The 23,636-nt window shown below is 34.4% G+C and overlaps 2 protein-coding genes across 14 annotated transcripts in view; one reads left to right on the forward strand and one right to left on the reverse strand.

The window, feature by feature from the left end:
* Window positions 1-1,688: 1,688 nt before the first annotated feature.
* Window positions 1,689-4,055, reverse strand: arf6b (ADP-ribosylation factor 6b). The gene is made up of 2 exons (NM_001161375.1): window positions 3,982-4,055; window positions 1,689-3,788 (listed from the first exon to the last, which is right to left on the reverse strand). Exon 2 carries the CDS (start codon window positions 3,198-3,200, stop codon window positions 2,673-2,675), a length of 528 nt encoding a protein of 175 aa, NP_001154847.1. The 5' UTR covers window positions 3,201-3,788; window positions 3,982-4,055; the 3' UTR covers window positions 1,689-2,672.
* Window positions 4,056-7,923: 3,868 nt separating this feature from the next.
* The window catches only part of aspg (asparaginase homolog (S. cerevisiae)), a 37,424-nt gene continuing 21,711 nt past the window's right edge, over window positions 7,924-23,636 (forward strand). For 4 of the 13 annotated variants that reach the window (XR_012392610.1, XM_021467087.2, XM_021467088.2 and 1 more), the window contains exons 1-8: window positions 7,924-8,201; window positions 13,890-14,019; window positions 15,085-15,120; window positions 17,788-17,899; window positions 18,407-18,532; window positions 20,269-20,352; window positions 21,127-21,253; window positions 23,229-23,341. Coding sequence is in view for 7 of the 13 variants with exons in the window: in XM_021467087.2 (XP_021322762.2) it covers window positions 7,943-8,201; window positions 13,890-14,019; window positions 15,085-15,120; window positions 17,788-17,899; window positions 18,407-18,532; window positions 20,269-20,352; window positions 21,127-21,253; window positions 23,229-23,341 (987 nt within the window). In the remaining 6 variants the exon portion in view is untranslated. 13 annotated transcript variants of the gene reach the window in all.

A 23,636-nucleotide genomic window follows, 5' to 3' on the forward strand; every position in this document is an offset into this window, starting at 1 on the left:
AACAAACTTGATTGAGGGCGGTGGGTCGAAGGTTAGTATATCAAGCTATATTACAAAGTTTCCTCATTTATTTCAAAATAAATAGAAAACATTACTTTAATCATATTAACTAATGCATTATTATATATATATATATATATATATATATATATATATATATATATATATATATATATATATATATATATATATATATTTACATTTCACAATGAACCCATTATAATGAAAACATAAGAATTAAATTTATAACACTATGGAGTTTAATGCCGAATACACTAACCTAGCTGTATCTCCCTTTGCCTTGATTTGCTCACTGAGGACTTCTGAATTGTGGTCTGTCCATTAAGCAACAGGATGTTCAATTAAGAAAAAAAATAAATTACAAAATCTAATTGAAAGATTTAAGCAATGTTAGTTTTTTGTAGCTTCACAATAAAACAAATCAAAAGGTTTCGTTAAATTAGAAATGACAATGTCAAATGCTTCCATGGACCAAATTTGGCCTGTGGGCTCTAGTTTGGGCATCTCTACTATAGACCCCATCATCAGGATTGACTGGTATTCCTTTTGTTTGGTCTGCAATCTGCATATGAGAAATTCCATGCAAATTCCATGCATGTTTTTGACAAAATAGAGAAAGCGTTTCTACTTTTTTGTGTGTGTGTTTGTGTGTGTGTGTGTGTGCGCAAGCAAGTATTTTACTGTACTTTACAAATACTCAAAAATGTCTCTGTCAATGTTTTTTTAAAGTATTATATATGATTTACCATAAACACACAAGGAGCAATTTCACACGCATCACATCCATAAAAGCTTTTTCCTCATAAATGCAAAAAATGTCAAATAAAATCAATAATTTTGTTTTATAGTGAGCCAAATATTATTGTTTTGATTACCAATATTTCTTTTGGTTTGTGAAGTTTTATTCGCTGAATTTCTACAAAGCATGTTGTAAACTGTAAACTCTCAGACTTTGTCGTCACATCCATAACGCATGTTTATTTTGCTCAGTTAAAATATAAAAAAATGTTCACAGATTGATGTATTTCAGATTCCATAACTGGTTCGTCGTTTTGGAAAATATAAACAGCTGTTTCGATATAATATTACCGCATACTTTCTCTGTGAATTTATGTTTTGAGTTTTTACTGCAAATGTCACCTCCATAACGCTGGAATTGCTCCTATGCTTTTTTTGACTCACAAGGTAACAGCAGTCATTGACTTGCAATTTATGTACCACAATTTCAGCTAAAAAGCATAATGAAATGTACTACTAAATAGTCACCAGGATGGTCTGAGATAGAGTAAATGAACAAATTCTGGGATGAACAACCGCTTTAAATTTGCAGCAGTAAGGTGTCTGCAGTCCTGTGGCCAAACACAGTCAAACATTAAACCCAACACACATTCTTCAGAATCTTATCAGCCGTGGATTCCAAAGTGCTCAGTTTGGAAAACACTGTGCAAATACATTTGTGCTGCAAACTTTACAAAAAGAAAAAAGAAAGTATTTTCCATGCGCGCTATACCTAGAACACGACTAAAAACAGAAATGTGGAGGAATCCTCGACCAGTGCAAAATGCATTTTCCATATGACTTTGGTTTGGCTTCGCAAATGACAGTGGAAACCCCCGTGGCATCAATATGCATCATGAATCGGTCAGAACAAGAACCAACTAAAAGGATTAAAATGACTAAGTTTAATTTGACAATTACATAGCTGTTTCTGTACATGGATGTTTCTCAAAATGATTAAAGCAAAGAGAGAGGGAATGAACAGAATGAAACATTTCTCCCCAAAATGAACAGTTTAGTCCACTCTATTGCAAGCAACTACACTTGAATGTAACAATCCCACATTTGAGAGACATACGTGTGAGTGTCAAAGACAATCAGGCCAATGCAATTAGCCAAAATGGTAAAGGGGCTGCAAAAGGCATCCCCATGATGTTTGAAAGTGAAGTCTCTTTAACATTAAACTGGTTTTGGGCATCGCAATGCAAACACTCATGGACTTCCTGTGGATTTTCAAGCTTTTGAGTTTGATTATGCTCTGTGAATACAAGTTATGTCTGTGGTAAGCCCGCCATCAACGATTAGGCTTTTTGCATAAAATGTTCCATGGACTCATTTACATGTTGATTATCGTTGGATGTCAGTGATATCATAACTATGGCACGGTTCAAAACCTGTTACACCACATAGCTACCTACAATTAGTATGCTACAACCTCCTCAGCAAATCTGTGCTTTGCTACAGTGGATGCCTCGATACATTTCGGTATAAAATGCCTTTAACACGCTGTTGGACTGTTTGGTGGAGACAAACTCCAAGACTTTTTTGACTCAAAGAAGCTGAAGTAGAGAAAACAAATATAGAAAAACCTACAATCAATCAACGAAAGGGAGGAAAAAAAAAATAGAGAATCTTCATTTAGGAATGCTTTATCATTGTTAAGCAAGAGTCCGAGATGTGTGTGACAGCTGTCACAGTACACAGGAAACTGAAAGCAAGCCAACCCCATTACGTCGCTTCAAAAAGGCCCGTTTGAAAACAAACCAAAAATAAATGTTAACTCTAAATCAAAACAGCACGAATATATTCGTTGGAGAGGTCTGATTTGCTCCAATATCCAGTTCATTTGTCCTAAACAGTCAGTGCCAGAGTCATTAAGACTTGTAGTTAGATGTTAACCAAGTTAAGCCTTCGTACAGTCCATCTCCAGTGGTCGCACATGAGGGCTGCACGTACCAGTTTCTATCCCGGATACGTGTCAGTCCCAGCTTCTCCTGGATCTCATGCGGCTTCATGGCGTCCGGCAGGTCTTGCTTGTTGGCGAAAATCAAAATGATGGCGTCCCGCATCTCTCGGTCGTTGATGATGCGGTGGAGTTCCTGCCTGGCCTCGTCTATGCGATCTCTATCTGCGCAATCCACCACGAAAATTAACCCCTGCGTGCCTGTGTAATAATGTCGCCAGAGGGGACGGATCTTGTCTTGTCCGCCCACGTCCCACACGTTGAACTTGACGTTTTTGTAGGTGACCGTCTCTACGTTGAAACCCACAGTGGGGATGGTGGTCACAGACTGGCCGAGTTTCAACTTATAAAGGATGGTGGTCTTCCCTGCCGCATCCAGACCCAGCATCAATATTCTCATCTCTTTGTTACCGAATATCTTTGACAGCATCTTCCCCATCTTGTAAACTGTTCATAAATGGTCAATTCCCTCCAAAAGAAAAACAATTATAAACCTTGTAGCAGGAGTTACTAAAAGTTTGATTTGTTTATAGGAATGTCAATTTTGGAAGTGATGTTTCTGAATGGGGAATATATTTCCAAGCAATAAGCACCACTGTACTGCTGATTAGCATAAATGACAGTACTGAAAACTTTCAGTACAACACGCACAAATGTAAAGGTCAAAGTTCGACTTTGCTTCGGTTTTAGGGTGTTAATACTTTGAAAAACACCACAGTCGATAATGATAATCCACCAAACTGCGACAAAGTAGCGATTTCGGGGCTTTTCCTGTGTGTGTGTTCAGTGCGGCGAGGCCTCTTTAAGAGCCTGCGGTCTTTCAAGACTTCCTCTTGGCGTGTGAATGTCCGTCTCGAGGGTTCTCTCACGTCCTTCCCCCTAAATGTAACCGGATAGCAGCTGAAGACGTCTAAAGCCTCGGCGGAAAAGCGTTCATTTGGCCGAGCTGCGAGTCTGTCATCTGGGCCGTCCGAAGAGGAGCCGCATCAATTTCAACCGTCCCGAATTCGAACTGTCTCACGTGCCCCTGAGAGACAAGAGAGGCTCAGAGGGAGTGCCAGAAAAAAAGCAACTTAGCCTGCTAGCTTAGCCGGCCGAACAACCCACATAAAATCTCAGAACACACACTTTTTACACACATGTTCGACATGATATGTGAAATATAAACATTAACGAGTGGTTTTCATTCATTTTAGAGAGACTATATGCGTTTTGGTTACCTGCGGAGGCCCAGCATTCTCTAGCAGTCTCAACCCGGTGTTCACTCCTAAATTCAGCCGAGTTCAGTGTGAAACTGACGACGTCAACGCTAACCAGCGGAAATAACCGTTAGAGTCTGATTTTCATAATAAAGGTCTTAGAGAGCGTTGAGTAAGGAAGGCTTTGCTTTAATACAAACCTTTCAAATGCACGCATTTTATTTAGTATCAACGCTCAGGGTAGTTAGCAAGAAATGCATTATTAGTTATTTCAATATCATTAGCAATAACACAAGAACAAATCGACTACTAACGTGAAATATACGTCAACATTTTTGAATAATACATTTTTAAAAGGTGCTTATGCATAAAAAATTGTACAAAAGAAATGAAGTAATAAAAAATTGGAAATTTCTTAATATTCATGTTATATTTCTCAGCCTCGTTTTGTTCCAAATCTATTTCTTCCGTTGAGCACAAGAGGAGATATGTTGAAGATGTTGGTAACCAGACTACTGTGATGCCCGTTAACAGCAGTCTGGGAGACAGTCACTTGTCACCACCTGCTGGCGTAAGTATGTAACCTGCAGAAAAAATGGCATCCATCAATTCAAGTATCTAATCTACAGTCTGGAGTAAACACAGATAAGTAAAATGAAATAATAAATAAATAAAAAACACACACACACTGAAATAAAATTATATGGGTTCAATTGCTTGATTGATTTAGGGTATTACAAAATATTTTCAGTTATAATTATTGTAAACATTAGAAATGCTCTTCTGCTGCTCAGCAATAACTCTGTGAATTATTATTTAAATTGAAGATAGCTGTTCTCTATTTAAATACATGGTTAAGACTTTATTTTGATGGTCCATATTGCACATTTTGTTGACATATTACATGGCAATTATTTCTCAAAAAAGAGTTAATCTATTTTTATTGCTAGAAGTTACTTTACTTTACGGCAACGCAGTGGCCCAGGTAGTGCTTTTGCCTCACAGCAAGAAGGTCGCTGGTTTGAGCCTCGCCTGGGTCAGTTGGCATTTCAGTGTGGAGTTTGCATGTTCTCCCTGCGTTTGTGTGGGTTTCCTCGGGGCGCTTCGGTTTCCCCCACAGTCCAAAGACATGCGAACAGGTAAATAGGGTAGGCTAAATTGCCCGTAGTGTGTGTGCGTGTGTGGATGTTTCCCAGAGATGGGTTGTGGCTGGAAGGGCATCCGCTGCGTAAAAAAAAAACATGCTGGATAAGTTGGCGGTTCATTCCGCTGTGGCGACCCCGGATTAATAAAGGGACTAAGATGAAAAGAAAAAGAATGAATGAACTTTACTTAACACATAATAAAAATAATAATCAAAGACTATAGATTTTAAAAAAGAATAAGCAAGCAGTGTATTCTATAGCCTTTGGTTATTATGCATGTGTTTGTTTTTGATGCTTTAATAATAATAATATATATATGCCTTAAAGGGACTCTAAAATAATAGCACAAAGGGACCTCGCCCTTTTTTTATATCTCAGCTGTCATTAGACACACCTGCTGATTGGCAGTAAGTGTGTTTTGGGCAGTGACCTATAATAAAGTTAGCAAGTGTGTTTTGGGCTCTGATCTAATAGTCAACCTTTGAAGTGGATCATCACCTTTCACCAAAGTTGTTTTAAAATTATTGAACAACACCTATTCTTGTCTTAGGACAATTTATAAAAGACTGTTTTGATCCAGTTTAAATGTTGACTACTGTACTCCTCGGTTAAAATTGTTGAGTTAAAATACCCCAACATATAACTCATCTAGGTTTTATAACACCTTTAAAACTCATTCATTCATTCATTCATTCATTCATTCATTCATTCATTCATTCATTCATTCATTTTCTTTTTGGCTTAGTCCCTTTATTAATCTGGGGTCACCATAGCTGAATGAACCGCCAACTTATCACGCATATGTTTTACGCAGCTGATGCTTTTCCAGCTGCAACCCATCACTGGGAACACCTTCCTAACTATGGGGTCTATTAACCTAGTGCATTAAGCTATTTTGATTCAATGTTAATTGATCCATTATGGAATTACCATTGCCACTGTTACTAGTACTACTATTAATTTTAGAATTATGGCTGTGTAAATAAACAACAAACAGTTAAAAAATACTTAAAATGCTTTGTTTTCATTATATTTTAAATTCCAGCCACGTTTGTAAAAATAAAACAAGAACCACAAATAATGAAGAAACAGCACAGAGTACAGATGGTTAGAAATGTGCAAGCTGAAAATCCAGTGTTGATGGGGCAGAATATGGAGTTCTGTGTGCTGTAGAGACTGTCCAGCAGCTGCAGCAGACTTCACTCAGTGTCCACAATGTACACTTCCACCACATCCAAACGCTTCTATATGATCTTGCTTTGGTGCCATTTCTCTCATAGATGTATTACATAATCAGATTTTAGTGGATTAGCCTATTGTTTAATGTACCTTCTAGATCCATAATGTTGCAAAATATTGTATTCTGAATAAATGCAGTTATTCTGAATATCATTTAAAGATTCTTAAAAATTAAAATGTTGCACAGTTTCCACAACGAGCAGAATTTACCGAAATAAAGCAATGCAATGTTGCTGAAATTAATGTTTGAATCAAAGGAATAATTTACATTTTAAGATATGGGTGATATAACTAGTTCGACAAAATCATGATTTTCGTCAATATATGAATTTCTTTTTACAGATTATATAGGCATTTAACATAATGTGTCTATAAAAATAAGTAACACATTTTATTATTGAAAGCTAAAAAATTATGGCTGAATTATTAGCCCCCCTTTGAATTATTTTTCCTTTTTTAAATGTTTCTCAACCGATGTTTAAAAGAGCCAGGACATTTTCACAGTATGTCTGATAATATTTTTTCTTCTGGAGAAAGTTTTTTTTTTTTTTTTTTTTCGGCTAGAATAAAAGCTGATATAATTTTTTTTAAACACCATTTTAAAGACAAAATTATTAGCCCCTTTAAGCTAGTCTACACAACAAACCATCCTTATACGATAACTTGCCTAATTACTCTAAACTTAAATTAATTAACCTAGTTTCGCCTTTAAATGCCACTTTAAGCTGTATAGAAGTGTCTTGAAAAATAGGGCAAAGCAGAGGTTGCTGGTTCGAATCTCGGCTGGATCAGTTGTGTGGAGTTTGCATGTTCTCCCTTGCGTTTACTGGGGTTTCCTTGGGGTGCTCCGGTTTTCCCCACAGTCCAAAGACATGCAGCGGTACAGGTGAAATGGGTAGGCAAAATTGTCCATAGAGTATTTACGTATGTACGCGAATGAGTGTGTATGGGTTTCCCAGTGATGGGTTGCTGCTGGAAGGGCACCCGCTGCGTAAAACAAATGCTGCATGGATAAGTTGGCGGTGACTTCCGCTGTGGCGACCCCAGATGAACAAGGACTAAGCCGAAAAGAAAATGAATGAATAACTGAAAAAAATAGGGGGTTTATTAATTCAGGGGGGCTAATTCTGACTTCAACTGTATATACATATTCTTTTATCTTGTTTAATTTATAAACGCAGCAAGGTTACTGTTGTAAAAAATTTATGTAAAGTGTTCTCACACTAAAAATGAAAATAAAAAATGTCAAAACAAAAATTATGGCTTTGGATACCAAATGTACCAGCAATTATTGAATCACCCACATATGAAAGTAGAAAGTGGTATTTTTGAAATAGTGTTACACTTTATAATGTTTATTTTATAAAATAAACACAGCGTTGACCTTTGAACACATTTCGTAAAAAAACAAAACAAAAACAAATATCCGTTCGTCCATGCATTTTATACGTATTATTTAATTATCACTAACTGTTATCTTTAAAAGCAGGTTGTACTACTTTACGTCTCTCGTGCTCTTATCAGCGTGTAGAATCAACGCACTGTCTCTTTAAGGATCTGCCTCGGCCGCTTTTCGGATGGCTAAAAGCGCCTTAGATATGGCGGAATGGAAACACAACACATCGGCTCCGTCCTCAGCAAGCATGACTTCGCTGTGTCGAGCTCTTTCCCGCAGCAAGTTAAATCAGTCGGATACGTTTCAGTCGCAGAAGTCTCTGTCCCGGAGCGCCGCGGGTCAGAGTCGCCGGAGGTTCTCCAGCAGCTCCGAGTCTCCTCCTGATGTGAGCCCCAATGTCGAGGCGAGGGTCCTGGTTATCAACACCGGCGGGACCATCGGGATGACGTATCACAATAACGGTAAACAATGCCAGCAGCTTACACACAAACACAAACACGTGGAGTTTTCATGTTTTATGAGGACTTCCTAAAGATGTAATTATGTTTATACTGTACATACTGTACAGTCTGTCCTCCTCAAGCAACCCCTTAAAGTTACCCCTAAACTCAACCTGCTTTCTGCAGTTTTACATTTTCAGAATATTTCGGTCTGTTTGATTTATGATTCAGTTTTTCCCAGGAGGTCAAAAATGTCCATACAAGGTCAAAAATTTGTGTTATTGTTGTTTTTGTGGGGAACAAACACCTGCCTGCATGCGGGGTCACTTACTGTATGATGCAATATTGCATACTTGCAGATACAGCATGCCCAGTATAGTACATGTTTATGGCATTTGATGACCTCCACATGTTTCTAAAAAGAAAAAAAGGCAACTTTAAATGTGTCTTGGAAAATAAAAATCTTGTGGGTGAATACTGTGGTTCCCAGAAAATTTAAAAGTGTTAAACCTAGAATGTAGTGATTGCGTAATGATATGACAAAGTACAATTTGTAAACAATCATATGAATAATATATTAGGCAAAAATATTAAATAGAATTTTAATAAAGATGAAAAATCAAGAGAAAGGTTATAACATATATATTTTTTGCAGCACTTAATTTTAATTTAAATGTAATGTCTTTATGTTTTCTACAGATGTTATGTGATCACACTTTTATTTATTTATTTATTTTCTTAAGTTTAAAATATCTCTTGTCACTCTCAAAAACAGTTCAGGCCACTTAAAAAATAATATCATATTTATATAAAGAATATGATGCAAAAACCTCTAAATTCCATCTAAAAATGTTTCCTAAAAGGATATTTTTTCTCATGTTTATGTTTAGTTATTTTAGAGGCAAATGAACAATTATTTAGGATTTTCTTGGCAAGTCTAATGGTATTCAAAAGCAGAAATTAAACAATCCTCATATGATAATAATAATAATAATAATAATAATAATAATAATAATAATAATAACAACAACAACACTGTATCGTTTTAATTTAGTAAATAATTATATAATGTACAATTAATCTTTAAGCTACAAAGGTTTCATGTAATGTGTCAAAATGCCTTAAATTTGCTTTAATTTCTCACAGTCAGGTCTTAAAAACACATGCAAATAATAAACTTTCACTCTAAGGTTAAAATACGAAATTAATTCACTATGTTGTTAACTGTATTGTCTGGTCAACTATAATCCCAACTACATTATTGCAGACCCACACATTGTGACATCGATGCTGAAACGATATTGTGTAGCTCTAATTAGATTACATTTTTGCAAGATTATTACAGCTGAATTTTCAGCATTATTAATATAGTCTTCAGTGTCACAAGCCTTTGAAAATCCTTGAAATGTGCTGCTGCTCCATTATTATTATTAAATCAGTTATTTATAATGACTCTTATTATCAATGTGATCTTCTCATTATCACACTATCACACTCATATACACACTAAAGAATAAATATTAAATAACAAAATCATTTTTTTAACATTGAAAATTCTTAACCACCAAATTTGCATATCAGAATGATTTCTGTAGGATGGTGTGAAACTGAAGACTGAAGAATTATACCTGAATCACAAGAAAAAAATACAATATAAAACTTTTTTGTTTTATAAAAATAATAACGATGATGATGATAATAATAATAATAATAATAATAATAAAAAAACATAATAATAATAGCGACAGTAGGTAGTGCTGTCGCCTCACAACAAGAAGGTCGCTGGTTCGAACCTCGGCTCAGTTGGCGTTTCTGTGTGGAGTTTGCATGTTCTCCCTGCTTCCATGTGGGTTTTCTCTGGGTTTTCCGGTTTCCCCACAGTCCAAAGACATGCGGTACAGGTGAATCAGAAGGCTAAATTGTCCATAGTGTATGAGTGTGTGTGTGTGGATGTTTCCCAGAGATGGGTTGCGGCTGGAAGGACATCCGCTGCGTAAAAACATGCTGGATAAGTTGGTGGTTCATTCCGCTATGGTGACCCCGGATTAAAAAAGGCACTAAGCAGAAAAAAAAAATTAATGAATACTTCTACTACTACTACTACTACTAATAATAATAATAATAATAAAAATTAAAATGAAATATGAATGGTTTTATTCTGTTTTATGCACAAAAATTCAGGTGAGCGTTACACTATTAAAATCATTTTTTATAAACCTAAATAAAATGTATATGTTATACTTTAATTCGGTGACTGATTCAGTAACTTCATCTCTAAATGCTGTACACCAGGGAATGTTGTTTTAAAGAATTCCTAACATTACATAGTGACATGCTTATATAAAGTAATTCATGTGAATGGGAGGAGTGCCGTGCCTCAGGAGTGGTTTTGTTTACAGTATTCCAGCAGAATTGGTCTGAAGAGGACACTGATTGTGTTTTATGACTTTATCAAATCCTATGAGTAGATGTTCAAATATTGCCATCTGTATACAGTAAGTCATCTTTACCGGCACACTGGGTTTTAGTACCAGTTTCTGCACGTTACTTAATCTTTTAAAGAAATCTTATCTAAAACAAACAGTTCTGCAAAAAAAGAGGTCAAACATAAAAACATTTGACTCTTTTAAATAGTTTTTCAGGGTTCAAGGGCAGAAGACGTATTATGTAACAGAAATACTGTAAACACAGTGTAAATCAACCTTGATATATGGATATTTGGACTCTCCAGGTTGCTCAGTTATACAAAAGCTGGTTTGGCTAGTTAGAAATGCACAACTTTAGTCATATGGGGAACAGCCTGCAGCTTTATTTTACTGTATAGCTTGAACTTGAAACAAGTCAACAAGCAATTCTGCGCATTCATAGACACCAAGTCATTTTCATAGGATTTCAGTGTTACATTTCATTTTACATTTTACATTTACATTTAGTCATTTAGCAGACGCTTTTATCCAAAGCGACTTACAAATGAGGACAAGGAAGCAATTTACACAACTAAGAGCAACAATGAATAAGTACTAAAGGCAAGTTTCAGGTCTGTAAAGTCTAAGAAGGGAAGTATTAGTAGTATTAGTTTTTTTTTTTTTTTTTGTACAGTTACTGTGATATTCAAAGAGGCAATTGCAGATTAGGAAGTGAAGTGGAGACTAAATAGTTGAGTTTTTAGTCGTTTCTTGAAAATAGCGAGTGACTCTGCTGTTCTGATGCAGTTAGGGAGTTCATTCCACCAACTGGGCAGATTAAGCGTGAGCGTTCGCGAAAGTGATTTTTTCCCTCTTTGGAACCACGAGGCGACGTTCATTCACAGAACGCAAGTTTCTGGAGGGCATTTCAGTTGTAAATGATTTAATTGACCTGATTGTATAATAAATTGTCCTTTTTTTGCACTCAGAACCAATGTCACTTTTAGAAGAATTAAGGGAGTAATGTCTGGTGGAACAACCCTGATTTTCAATCCCAGAAAAAGAAACCTTTGTTATTCTGGCCAAGACAAAAAGAAAAGCGCTAAGTTACTATATTGTTTAATGCGAAATTTGGAGGAAATGTTATCAGACATTTATAGATTTTTTTGAGATTGTTTATTTATTACAGAACAAAGCAAGCATACATAGCTAGCAATAACTATATACAAGTCAGGGTTTGAATTAAAGGAAAATATATAAGAAATTAAATAAATAACAATAAACAGGAAAAGAGAAAACTCTGGATTGAGAAGTATACCTTTAATATAATATTGTTTGTCTTTCAGTACACTTTAGTTTATCTAGTTATTATAAGAAGTTATCTCAGTGAATTCAGACCATACTTTGTTGTTTTGGGTTTAGCTCTGGTAATTGTTTCTGTAGAAAGTTCTAACAGTGCAATATTAATTTGTTTAATAAGCCATATTTTGTCCACTGGGAATGTGGGTTTATGCCAAAGTATTAAATATAACCTTCTTATCTGCAGTTAGTGCAGTATGAAATATCCAATGTTGGTAAATATTAAAGTTAAGATCATAATCATCATTCAATAAACAAATATTGGGGTATTTAAAAATAAATGTTTCAGAAAATTCTGAGATAGTTTAAAACACCTTATCCCAAAGTGTACTGATAAGTGGACAGACATTTTTAGATAAAAAAACAATAAATAAAAATAAAGTATATAAATAAATAAATAAATAAATAAATAAATAAATAAATTTCCCAAATGATGTTTATCAAAGCAATGAAATTTTTACAGTATGCCAGATAATATTTTTTTCTTCTGGAGAAAGTCTTTATTGTTTTATTTCAGATAGAATAAAAGCAGTTTTTATTTTTTAAAAAGCCATTTCATTTTAAAGACAACATTTTTAGCTCCTTTAAGCTATAAACATGTATATTTTTTTCAATTGTCTAGAGAACAAACCATCGTTATACAATAACTTGCCTAATTACCATAACCTGCGTAGTTAATTTAATTAACCTAGTTAAGCCTTTACATGTCACTTTAAGCTGTATAGAAGTGTCTTAAAAACATCTAGTGAAATATTATTTACTGTCATAATGGCAAAGACAAAATAAATCAATTATAAGAAATTAGTTATTAAAACTATTTAGAGAGAGAGAGAGAGAGAGAGAGAGAGAGAGAGAGAGAGAGAGAGAGAGAGAGAGAGAGAGAGAGAGAGAGAAATTGACACTTGTATCTATTAATATATGTATCCATTCGGCAAATATTAATACATATTTAAATTTTTAATAATTTTTTCATCCAACATATCTTGCATTAAATTACATATAAAATAATAGAAATATATATTTATATTTAAATTCACGACAACTGTGTTTGAATTCTTGAATTCTGACCGGAGATTCTGATCTCTGCCGAATTCTGGTCATCATAATCTCAGGGTAGCAAACACAACTTTGGTGCAGATATATTTGTTTCATATATCAGATACAGTTGAAGTCAAAATGATTAGCCCTCCTGCGAATTTGCTTTTCTTTTTCAAATATTTACCAAATGATGGTTAACAGAGCAAGGAATTTTTCACATTATTTACTATAATATTTTCTCTTCTGGAGAAAGTCTTATTTGTTATATTTCGGTTAGAATAAAAGCAGTTTGAAATAAAAAAAACAAAGAAACATTTTAAGGTCAATATAATTAGCCCCATTAAGCAATATATATTTTTTTGATTGTCATTAATCTGGGGTCGCCACAGCAGAATGAACCACCAACTTATCCAGCATATGTTTTATGCAGCGGATGCCCTTCCAGCTGCAACCCATCACTGCAAAACATCCATACACACTTATTCACACACATACACTACGGACAATTTAGCCTACCCAATTCAACAATACCGCATGTTTTTGAACTATGTGGGAAACCGGAGCACCCGGAGGAAACCCATGTCAACACTAGGAGGACATGCAAACTCCACACAGAAACGCCAACTTACCCAGCTGAACCAGCGACCTTCTTCTGAGGCGAACGTGCTACCCACTTGATTGACACTTGAATGCTACCCACTTGATTGACACCGTGCAGCCCATGTAGTCATCATGGCAAAGATAAAAGAAATCAGTTATTAGAAATAAGTTATTAAAACTATTATGTTTAGAAATCTTTTTGTTGAACAAAAAATTGAGAAAAAATATACTGGGGTTTAATAATTCAGGAGGGCTAATTAATTATGACTTTTTTTGAATAACTTTTCTTTCTTTTCTCTTTTTTCAGTTTTGTCTCCAGAGCCTAATGCTTTTGTTGAAACGCTGCGCAAACTGCCCATTCTGCATGACGAGCAATACGCACAACATACGAGACTGTACGACTACTACAAGCCTCAGGAGAACACGCTGGTGCTGCCGTAAGTTACACAAATGGCATCAAATTAGACTTTTGTGGAGGTGTCGGTGTGTTTATAGATCCACCTCTTCTATTTGTTTGCAAAGTGCAGGGTTCCATTTTTGCGTCCTGCTTTTATTGCATCAGTTTTAAAGGAACACTTCACTTAAAAAAAATGCTTATTTTGCAAGTCTGCTAGAGTTAAACTGTTAATGTATATAATTTTTGAATCCATTCAGGTGATCTCCGGGTCTCGTGGCGCATTTTTAGCTTAGCTTAGCTTAGCATAAATCATTGAATTGGATTAGACCATTAGCATCTTGCTCCAAAAAAGTTTCCTATTTAAACCCTGACTCTTTTGTAGTTACATTGTGTACTAAGAGCAACGGAAAATAAGATGTTGTCATTTTTTAGGCCAATATGGAGAGGAACTATACTTTTGTATAATGGCACTTGCACACATAGGGCTCAACCTGTGCAGTGCACATGCCCTTTTTAGTTTTTGGATAGAAAGTGCCCTTTCAAAATGATCTGAAGTGCCACCACTCCAACCTCCTCAACAACCCCCCCCCCCCCCCCCCCCCAAAAAAAAAATAAAATAAATAATAATAATAACTATGAATAGAAATAATTGAAGTAGGAAAAATATTCCAAACTCATTTTTGATGCTAATGGTGTAATCTGATTCACTTATTTATGCTAAGCTAAGCTAAAAGTGTTCCCGCCAGACCCAGAGATCAGCTGAATGTTTTCTAAAGTGGTCAAACTCATTTGTTTAATAGATCGATGTTTCTGTTTTCAAAAAAAAAAAAGAGTGTACTTTTAATTCTCTTGCGTTTTATTTTATTGGAATTTTAAGACTGTTCATTTCAAGACTACTGAAAATGTGTTAGCTAGCTAGTTAAAATCAATAATTCAGTAACAGTTTTAGCAAGAACATTAATGAACACAAATCTAAAAAAAAAATAAATAAATAAAACACACTATTGAAAGTGCTGTTGTCTCCTTCCAGGAGACTGTTTCTTAATTTTTTACACAACTGAAAACCATATAGAAATAAATATATAAATATGTGTTGTTTTGGCAGGAGGTCCACTCATACAGCTGATCCTCTGTTTCATGGGTGCTGTATTACTGGTAGCATAATGTTTGCCCTTGTGGGGTGTTTATGTCCTTGCAATGCACATGTTTGCCAAACTCTGTATGAACATGTTTGCATGATTTGTTTTATAAATTTGCTGGTTAGTCTCGGTACAGTGGTTATGGCTATACAGTAATGCTTCCAGCTACGAGAGATTGCTATAGCAGATTAAATATGATCGTACGATAGTAGTTTGAACTGTTATTTGTTTCTAGCTGACAGCAGTTTTATCCCATACATTCACTGGAGCAATTTATTACGGCATTATATAAAGAAACCATATACTGCTACTTTAAAAGATCGGCGCTTTGTTATTTTGTTTATTGGGTGTAATCGTCTCAAAATATTCATTTATTTTTATATGGTAATTTTTTTTTTTTTCCCACTCTGTCTGAAACAATTTGATTGAGTTCTAGTTTGAACAAAGCTGCTTCTTCTAAAAAATCCATGATTGGCCAGCTATGCCAGTGCATTTTGATTGGCTGAATAACTCAAGAGTGTATCTGAAATATAACGCCCCATAATATTCACAATTTCATCTTCCAGATTTCCAGAAATAGGCACAAACAATTAAAAAAAATTTGATAGCGTAGATCAACTTTACAAGCATTATTTGAGCTACAATTTTACAAGTTTTTAAGTAAAAAAAAACAAAAAACACATGTTTGTGTTTTTAATGGTGTTCATGTTATAGTATAACTAAGCTAGCTGGCAAAAGTCTTGTCGCCTATTCAAGTTTTAAGAATATATAAATTATAACTTGACTTCTAGTTGATCATTTGGTATCAGAAGTGGCTAATATGAAAGGCAAAGGCCTCTAGAGTACGCTTATTCAACCACAATAAAATATGATCATGCCTTGATTTTAAATTATTTAAATAGGACAGTAAGGTCTGACTTTGCTTAGTCAAAGTTCTTGTAACTTAATAGAAATAATGTACAGTATAGAATATAAAGTCATGGTGCAGTGGAAAAAGAATTGATATTGTGTATGACTCCCGTGAGCTTAAAGGACTGCATCCATCTCTGCAATGACTCAAATTATTTGAGAAGTATGAGAAGCTGAAGTTTGAGAAGAAGCACTATTCTGCTGAAGAATTTGCCCACTACTGTGATTTGTAATGTAATGGGCAGAACAAATAGCTTGATACCTCAGTCTGTTGATGTTGTCATCCACTCTGCAGATCTCTCACATACCCCCATATTGAATGTAACCCCAAACCATGATTTTTTCCTTAACCAAGCTTGACTGATTTCTCTGAGAATCTTGGGTCCATGCAGGTTCCAATAGGTCTTCTGCAGTATGTGTGATGATTGGGATGAAGTTTAGGTGATGATTCATCAGAAAAATCATCCACATGCCACTTTTATAAATAATCCAATTTTAAGTCAAGTTATTATTTGTTGCTCTTACAAACTGGGATTGACGACAAGACTTTTGTCAGTTAGTGTATTTATTTAACTGTTGAGTAATAACAATTAATTACATGTGTTTTCTGTATGGTTAGGGTTAGTTACATGTAATTTGTGAAGATTTGGTGCACATTTTTTTGATTTTGCATGAAATAAATATGCAATGGTGGGGCTGACTTTTAAATGGATAGTTAACTAAAAAATGTAAACTCTCATATCGTATTAACTCACCATCTTTTGCTTCCTAGTTCCTTTCTTCTGTTAAATTAAAAAGAGGATATTTTGGAAGCCAGTAGGCATTCCCATCCACAGTAGGGAAAAAAAAACTATTATGGAATTCAAAAGCCATGGGTTTTGAACATCCTTCAAATTATCTTCGGTTCAACAGAAGAAAGAAACTCATAAGGGTTAGGAAACAAATGAAGGTGAGTTAATGATTATAATGCATTCATTTTTATGCTATGCTTAAGGCTTGGGCTGCTCCTTTCTGCATGTCTTTGAATCTATTACCTCAACTGTGCACCTAATAATGGTGGTCACAATGGAAACGCATCAGGCCACATGAATATGCATTTGGATTTAGGATAAGCTGCCCATATTTAATTAAAACAAGTCATGCTAATCTGCTCGCTGTCTGTTCTTAAATGTGGAAAATCCCCCAGTGCTCCTCTCTTCATTACAATAACACCTTGAGCCCACCCCTCCAGCCTTGAGCAAAGTCTGAAGTCTGCCGCTTCACAACATTTACTCTCGCACTGACGCACAAATGGTTTTGATTTAACTAAGGTTGACGCCCTTGAAATCAGCCAGTTTAATCCCACTGTAAATAAATAATCTGCCTGAAATAATGAGTCATTCTGATTTTCATAATAGTTCACTCAAAACTGAAGATTCTATCATCTTTTACACTGTTCGAGTTTCTGTCTTGTGTTGAACACTAAAAAGGATACTTTGAAAAATGTTGGAAGCCTGTAACCATAGTCTTCCATTTATAAGATGAAAACCATTGGTTCCAGATTTTCTAACATTTTTCAAAATATCTTCTTTTGCGTTCAACAGAAAAACGAAACTCTTGAAAGCACTTGAGGGTGAGTAAATAGTAAGGAAATGTTCATTTTTAGTTGAACTATCGCTTTAGTAAAGAAGTTTGCTTTGCTTTTAGTGCTTGTTTTAGGGTTTTGTGTTAAAATGTAGCTTTTTTTATATGTATAAAATGTTTATTTTCCCCCATTCCAGATTGTCCAAACAGAATAAGAGGATTGTATACACAGTTTTAGAGTACTCACCTCTCCTTGACTCCTGCAATATGACCACAGATGACTGGGCCACTATTGGAAAAGACATTGAGGTGCTTTATTTTTAACCATGTTCACATTTGGCTTTCATTTATTCTTTTTTTTATTTTACTTTGTGAAATTTAACAGTGTAGATGAATTTTGGGTGTTTGGGAAATTATTTATGAGCTTTAAATCACAAAAATTGCACAAAAACATTAGTCATTATAAGAACTGATCTTGATTTAAATGATTGAAAATTATACAAATTTTCAGATTGATTAATAAAATCATATATTTTGGTAAGAGTTTACGATACAGGACACAATTAATGTTAATGTATTTTCTAACATAAACAAATAAACGTATTCATGTTTTTTAAAGTTAGTGAAAATAAAGTTGTTCATTGTTCATGTTAACCCACGTTGCATTAACTTACAACAAGCTCAGCTTTGGATTTTAACAATGTGTTAGTAAATGTTTAGCCATAATTAATAAATACTGTACAACAATTGTTCATTGTTTGTTCATGTTAGTAAATAGGTTACCTACATGTCTCTTTTTCTTCCTTGTGTTCACAGAAACACTATGAGCAATATGATGGTTTCGTCATCCTGCACGGTACAGACACTATGGCTTACACCGCATCTGCCTTATCCTTCATGTGTGAAAACCTGGGGAAGCCAGTCATCCTCACTGGATCACAGGTAAACTATAAATCATTGACTCGCCCTTGTGTTAAAAATAAAAACCCCTATGACTTTCTTTTCATGAGCACAAATTGAGTAGACCTAAGGCATGGTTACACATAATTCGCTCTTTTGGTTTGTTCGCTTAGCATTTTTACTGTCATTTTAAAAGTAGAACCAAATGAAACCAAAAAATAAAACAACAACAACAACAACAACAACAACAACAACAACAACAACAACAACAACAAAATAACTTGTTTTATTATGCAGATACAGTTACAAAATAATTAGCTTTCTTGTGAAATTTTGCATTATTTTTCAAGCTTATCTCACGAAACTATTTACACAAATTTTCAAACCTAGTAGTTTTAAAAACTATTTTCTAATAAATAATTTCAATATGCTATTATTCAGCTTAAAGTGTAATGGGGTATATGCTGAAGCATGCTAATAGGACTTTTAATTTGCCAGTAACCTGGGTTAAGCGCTTCCGGCGAATTAAATGCCAATGCAAAATCCGATGCGTTTAAGGTCTGTTTTCTTTAAAAATCAGCGATCTCCACTGGCTGAGTGATAACCGATTTAAAGTGGTTCTCAGATTGTACAAGAAGCACTGCATTAAATTACATTTCCCCCGCCATATGTTTATAATATGAGCATTTATTTTACCCCAGTATATTCAATGGAGCTTCTGCGTAAGCCTGCTGATTCTGATGGGCGCGTACAAGTAAACAGCTTTTTGTCTCGTTTTACGCTTGAGCAACCAAATAAATGCTAAAGTTTATTTAACTGAATGTATTTTAATGACATTTCAACATCGATGCTGTATAAGAAAGCGTATAAAATGAAAAAAAGTTCACAATAACAGCTCACCGGAAGTGTATCAGCATGGGAACAGCACTAGCTCGGCATATACCCTATTTAAAGGCTTAACTTGATTAATTAGGCTAGTTAGTTTAATTGCACAAGTTATTCAGGTAACGGTTGTTTGTTAAAAAAAAGGATATTTTAAGGGGTTAATAGTTCATGTTGGGTTCCTCCAGGTGCTTTGGTTCCCCCACAGTCCAAAGACATGCGCTATAGGTGATGAATGAGCTAAATTGTCCATAGTGTATGTGTGTGAATAGGAGTATATGGGTGTTGATTGGGTGAGTGCTGGGTTGTGGCTGGAAGGGCATCCACTGCGTAAAACATATGCTGTATAAGTTGGCGGTTCATTCCGCTGTGGCAAATAAAGGGACTAAGCTGAAGGAGATCGAATAAATGACTAATGATAATTAAATAAAAAACATTGACATATAGTTGACTAATGGCTAATAATTTTGCCTTCAACTCATGAAATGTTTTTGTTTCGTTTAGATGATGTTCCTATTTCAGTTAGACCACACCACAGTTTGTTTGGATGTCAGCTGAAATTCACCTTGTTTAGTTTTGGTTAGGATTGCAGCAAATAGCTGATCATTTTCAGTTAAAGGTGGAGTAGGTGATTGTCTTTAGAAACATTTTTTGTTGTGCTGGTCAAAAGTCTCTTCACAGTCCTATTGTAATGACTAAAGTAAATGATCTAAATGTCTAAATCATTCTCATGTTAATTTCATCGTTAGTGAATCCAAACGTGAGCATGAAACCTGGCATACGCAGCATTGATACATGAGGCCCCTGGTGTCTTGAACTTGAACTACTACTAAAAAAAAAAAAAAAACATGATATTGACTTGACTTTTAGATTTACGGTCATTATGTATTTGGCAGGTGCCCATCTATGAGATGAGGAACGATGGGAGAGACAACCTGTTGGGGGCGCTGTTAATAGCGGGGCAGTTTGTCATCCCCGAGGTGAGTTTTTTTTGGTCCATGTAGCAACATACTGGCCCGTATTTGTGATGCTGCATGACTTTGTGTCCACTAATGCAGTTTTATCTTGAGGCTAGCATATTTTTTTTAGGCGATTTTGATGATTTTTATTACTTCAGCAGTGTGACGAGGTGCTGAGCATCCATTTTACACTGCATGCTTGCTTTTTTTACGTTTTAACATCAGGTAAAACACAGGGATCATCAGCAATAAAAACATGGATGAGAAATTAATATACCTTTTTACATTGTTTTTCAAAGTCCCATGAAGTTAAAATAAAGTTTTTTAGATGTCAGTGTCAGTATGTTAGTTTAAAGGATATCTATAAGCTAGTGTGCTACATAATAGTGACAGAATTCACGTTTAGATCATATAAACCTGATATAAACATCTAAAGAAGGTTGTTTGTCACTTTTGCCTAAATGTATCAACGTTTTTTTTCACGTCATCTCATAATTCAGTGTCTTATCAAATCTCAACCAATCAAATGCTCTCAGTATCTGACATGACTCACCCCCTTCAAGATGCTTCTCATTTGCTTTTCATTTGATCCGCTTGATTTCAAACACTCTCTCTCGCAGAGCTGTGATAAAAACTAAAAGCTACTGGCTGTTTTTTATAAAGGGGAGGGGCTACTCTATGTCCAACCCTCTCTTTAGGTTTCAGTTGAAATCAACAGATCTGTGTTTTTGAGAAAAACGATGGTGTTTTTAGCCGACTGAAATGTTTAATTTGAGCTTGCTGTGTTTCTTCCAGGTTTGTCTCTATTTTCATCATAAGCTCTACAGGGGCAATCGGGTCACAAAAGTGGATGCAGGAAGCTTTAACGCATTTAACTCCCCAAACCTGCCACCATTGGCCAATGCTGAAGTCGACATTAAAAGTGAGATCACCGCTGCTTTACTCCTTATGAGTGTGTTAATGGATTACCTTGTCCAAAATAATCAGTACATACTAGTTATTCTTTTAAGGCCAAGACTGAATTGCACAATTTGAAGGGATAGTTCACTCCAAAAAAAATTACTCATCCTTAAGTGGTTTCATGTCTTCATGAGTTTCCTTTTACTGTTGGACATAAAATAAGTTTTTTTGAAAAATGTTATAAACCTGTAACCTGTAAAACCTGTAAAAACATAGTATTTGTTTTTCCTACTATGGAAGCTAGTGGTTACAGGCTTCAAACATGTTTCTATCTTAGTTTTTTTTTTTCTTTTTTACATTTTTAATTGTATACATATCTTAAAAAATGTATACATATTAGAGATTCCTTGATCTATGATGTCTCTAGTATGTATTTAAACATTATGATTGTGCCACATTTTCTATATTGTATAACGAGCTAGCCGCAGGCATGTAAAACATCTCTAACACCCCTTGAATCATTATAAAAGAGAGCACTTAAAATCCATGATAAAAACCTCCACTGTACCATCACTGTAATATCTTAAAAAAAAACATAGCCTTCTGAGTTTTGATAATATGATTTAATATTCCAACATTTGTTTTGTTTTTAAAAGTATTCATAATATTGTTGCTCTTTCATTAAGAAAATTTTTAACTCTTACATCAGAGTAAACATCTCAAATGATATGCTCCATGGTAAGAGGGCTGTGTATTGTCCCTAGATGTAAAATTTTTTTTAGCCAATCGTCTTTTTCTTATAGAGCCACAAGTCTATGGAATACACTTTTAACAGAATTAATCACATGCACAAACTACAAGAGTGTTGGGTTTGATTTGGTGTTTAATCTTTCTGTGATTGAGTTCTGTGATTGTTTTAAATAACTGTTAATTTTATGTCATGTTATTTCATTATTTTCATTATTTATTATTATTATTATTTTTTTTTATTATTTCTTTTCCTGATTATTTTAAGATTTACCTGTCCAGGGACTGCAGGTGGATAATAGGAAGCTTCCTAAAAACTGGCACAACGCATCTTTCGTTTTCGTTTTTGAGGTTAATGTATACAGTATTTGTGCATGTCCCTGTTAAATAAATAAACTCAATTTAATAAATAAATAAATAAATATATAAATATATACATACAGGTATATATATATATATATATATATATATATATATATATATATATATATATATATTTTTTTTTTTTTTTTTTTAATGGAACAAAAGAAACTCAAACAAGTTTGTGACAAGTGATGAGTGAGAAATTAGTTTTGGGTGCACCATCCCTTTAGGAATTGTAAAAGTGGCCTGTGTGGCTTATTTATGGTGTATTATCACTTATTTTTCTTGGTTTCTTGCATTAAGCTGCCATTTTGGAAGACTATGAATATGTCAGAAGTTCAAATTTTTATATTGCTTTAAAAGTTGTGCAAAACTAATTGGTTCATTTAATTTGAGTAAATAATTAAGCTTTTTGTAATTTCTTTTAATAATAAAACTAATGTGAATGTATTCTAAATTTAACAGATTGTAAAACTGCAACATAAAATAGTCATCATGTTTTTTCACAATCTGAATTTACTGTACATATGAATGTACATTTTGAATGTTTAGGTAAGTGTATAGTAATTATTATATTATATTTTAGCTAATATGTACAGCAAAAAAACCCTAAAAATCATAAAAACATAACTAAAATCTTATGAAATATAGTTTTTTGTTTTTAATTTTCTAATTAAAATAAAGTTAATGTATATTTTTATGTTTTTAATAAGGTGTTTCCCTTATTTTTAGTATTTCTTTTGCTGTTTGTTTGATCATGTGCTGTGAGAAATTAATTAAAAAGTACAAAAGTATAGTCTCACAATTGTTTAAGTGTAAAGTCACAAATAAAGCCAGCGTTAAGTCATTGTCAATTGAAATGTAAAGTTAATATTATTACTCTTTAGTTAACTGGGACACTGTGTGGCGAGCCAATACAACCGCTAAATTCACTGTCAACACCCAGATGAACCGTAACGTGGGTCTCCTGCGGCTCTTCCCAGGAATCACTGCTGATACAGTAAGGCTGTGTGGTAATGTCTGCCTTTATTTGCCACCTATTTGTTTCTCAAATCAGCACAGGAACATGTTCTTAGGGCTGTCACGATATGTATTTTTTTGTTGTATGATATATTGCACCAAAATATATTGCGATAAACAATATTATTGTAATTTTGAGACCATCTCATGCCACTCATATAATGCCAGAATGACAATATACTATTACCACAATGCAAGTACACTCTTCCAAAGAACACATCATATTTTATTCTTAAGAATATTAAGTAATTTTAACAATTAGTAATTAGTAATTA

The sequence above is a fragment of the Danio rerio genome, chromosome 17 (assembly GCF_049306965.1).
Source record: "Danio rerio strain Tuebingen ecotype United States chromosome 17, GRCz12tu, whole genome shotgun sequence".
NCBI lineage: Eukaryota > Metazoa > Chordata > Actinopteri > Cypriniformes > Danionidae > Danio > Danio rerio.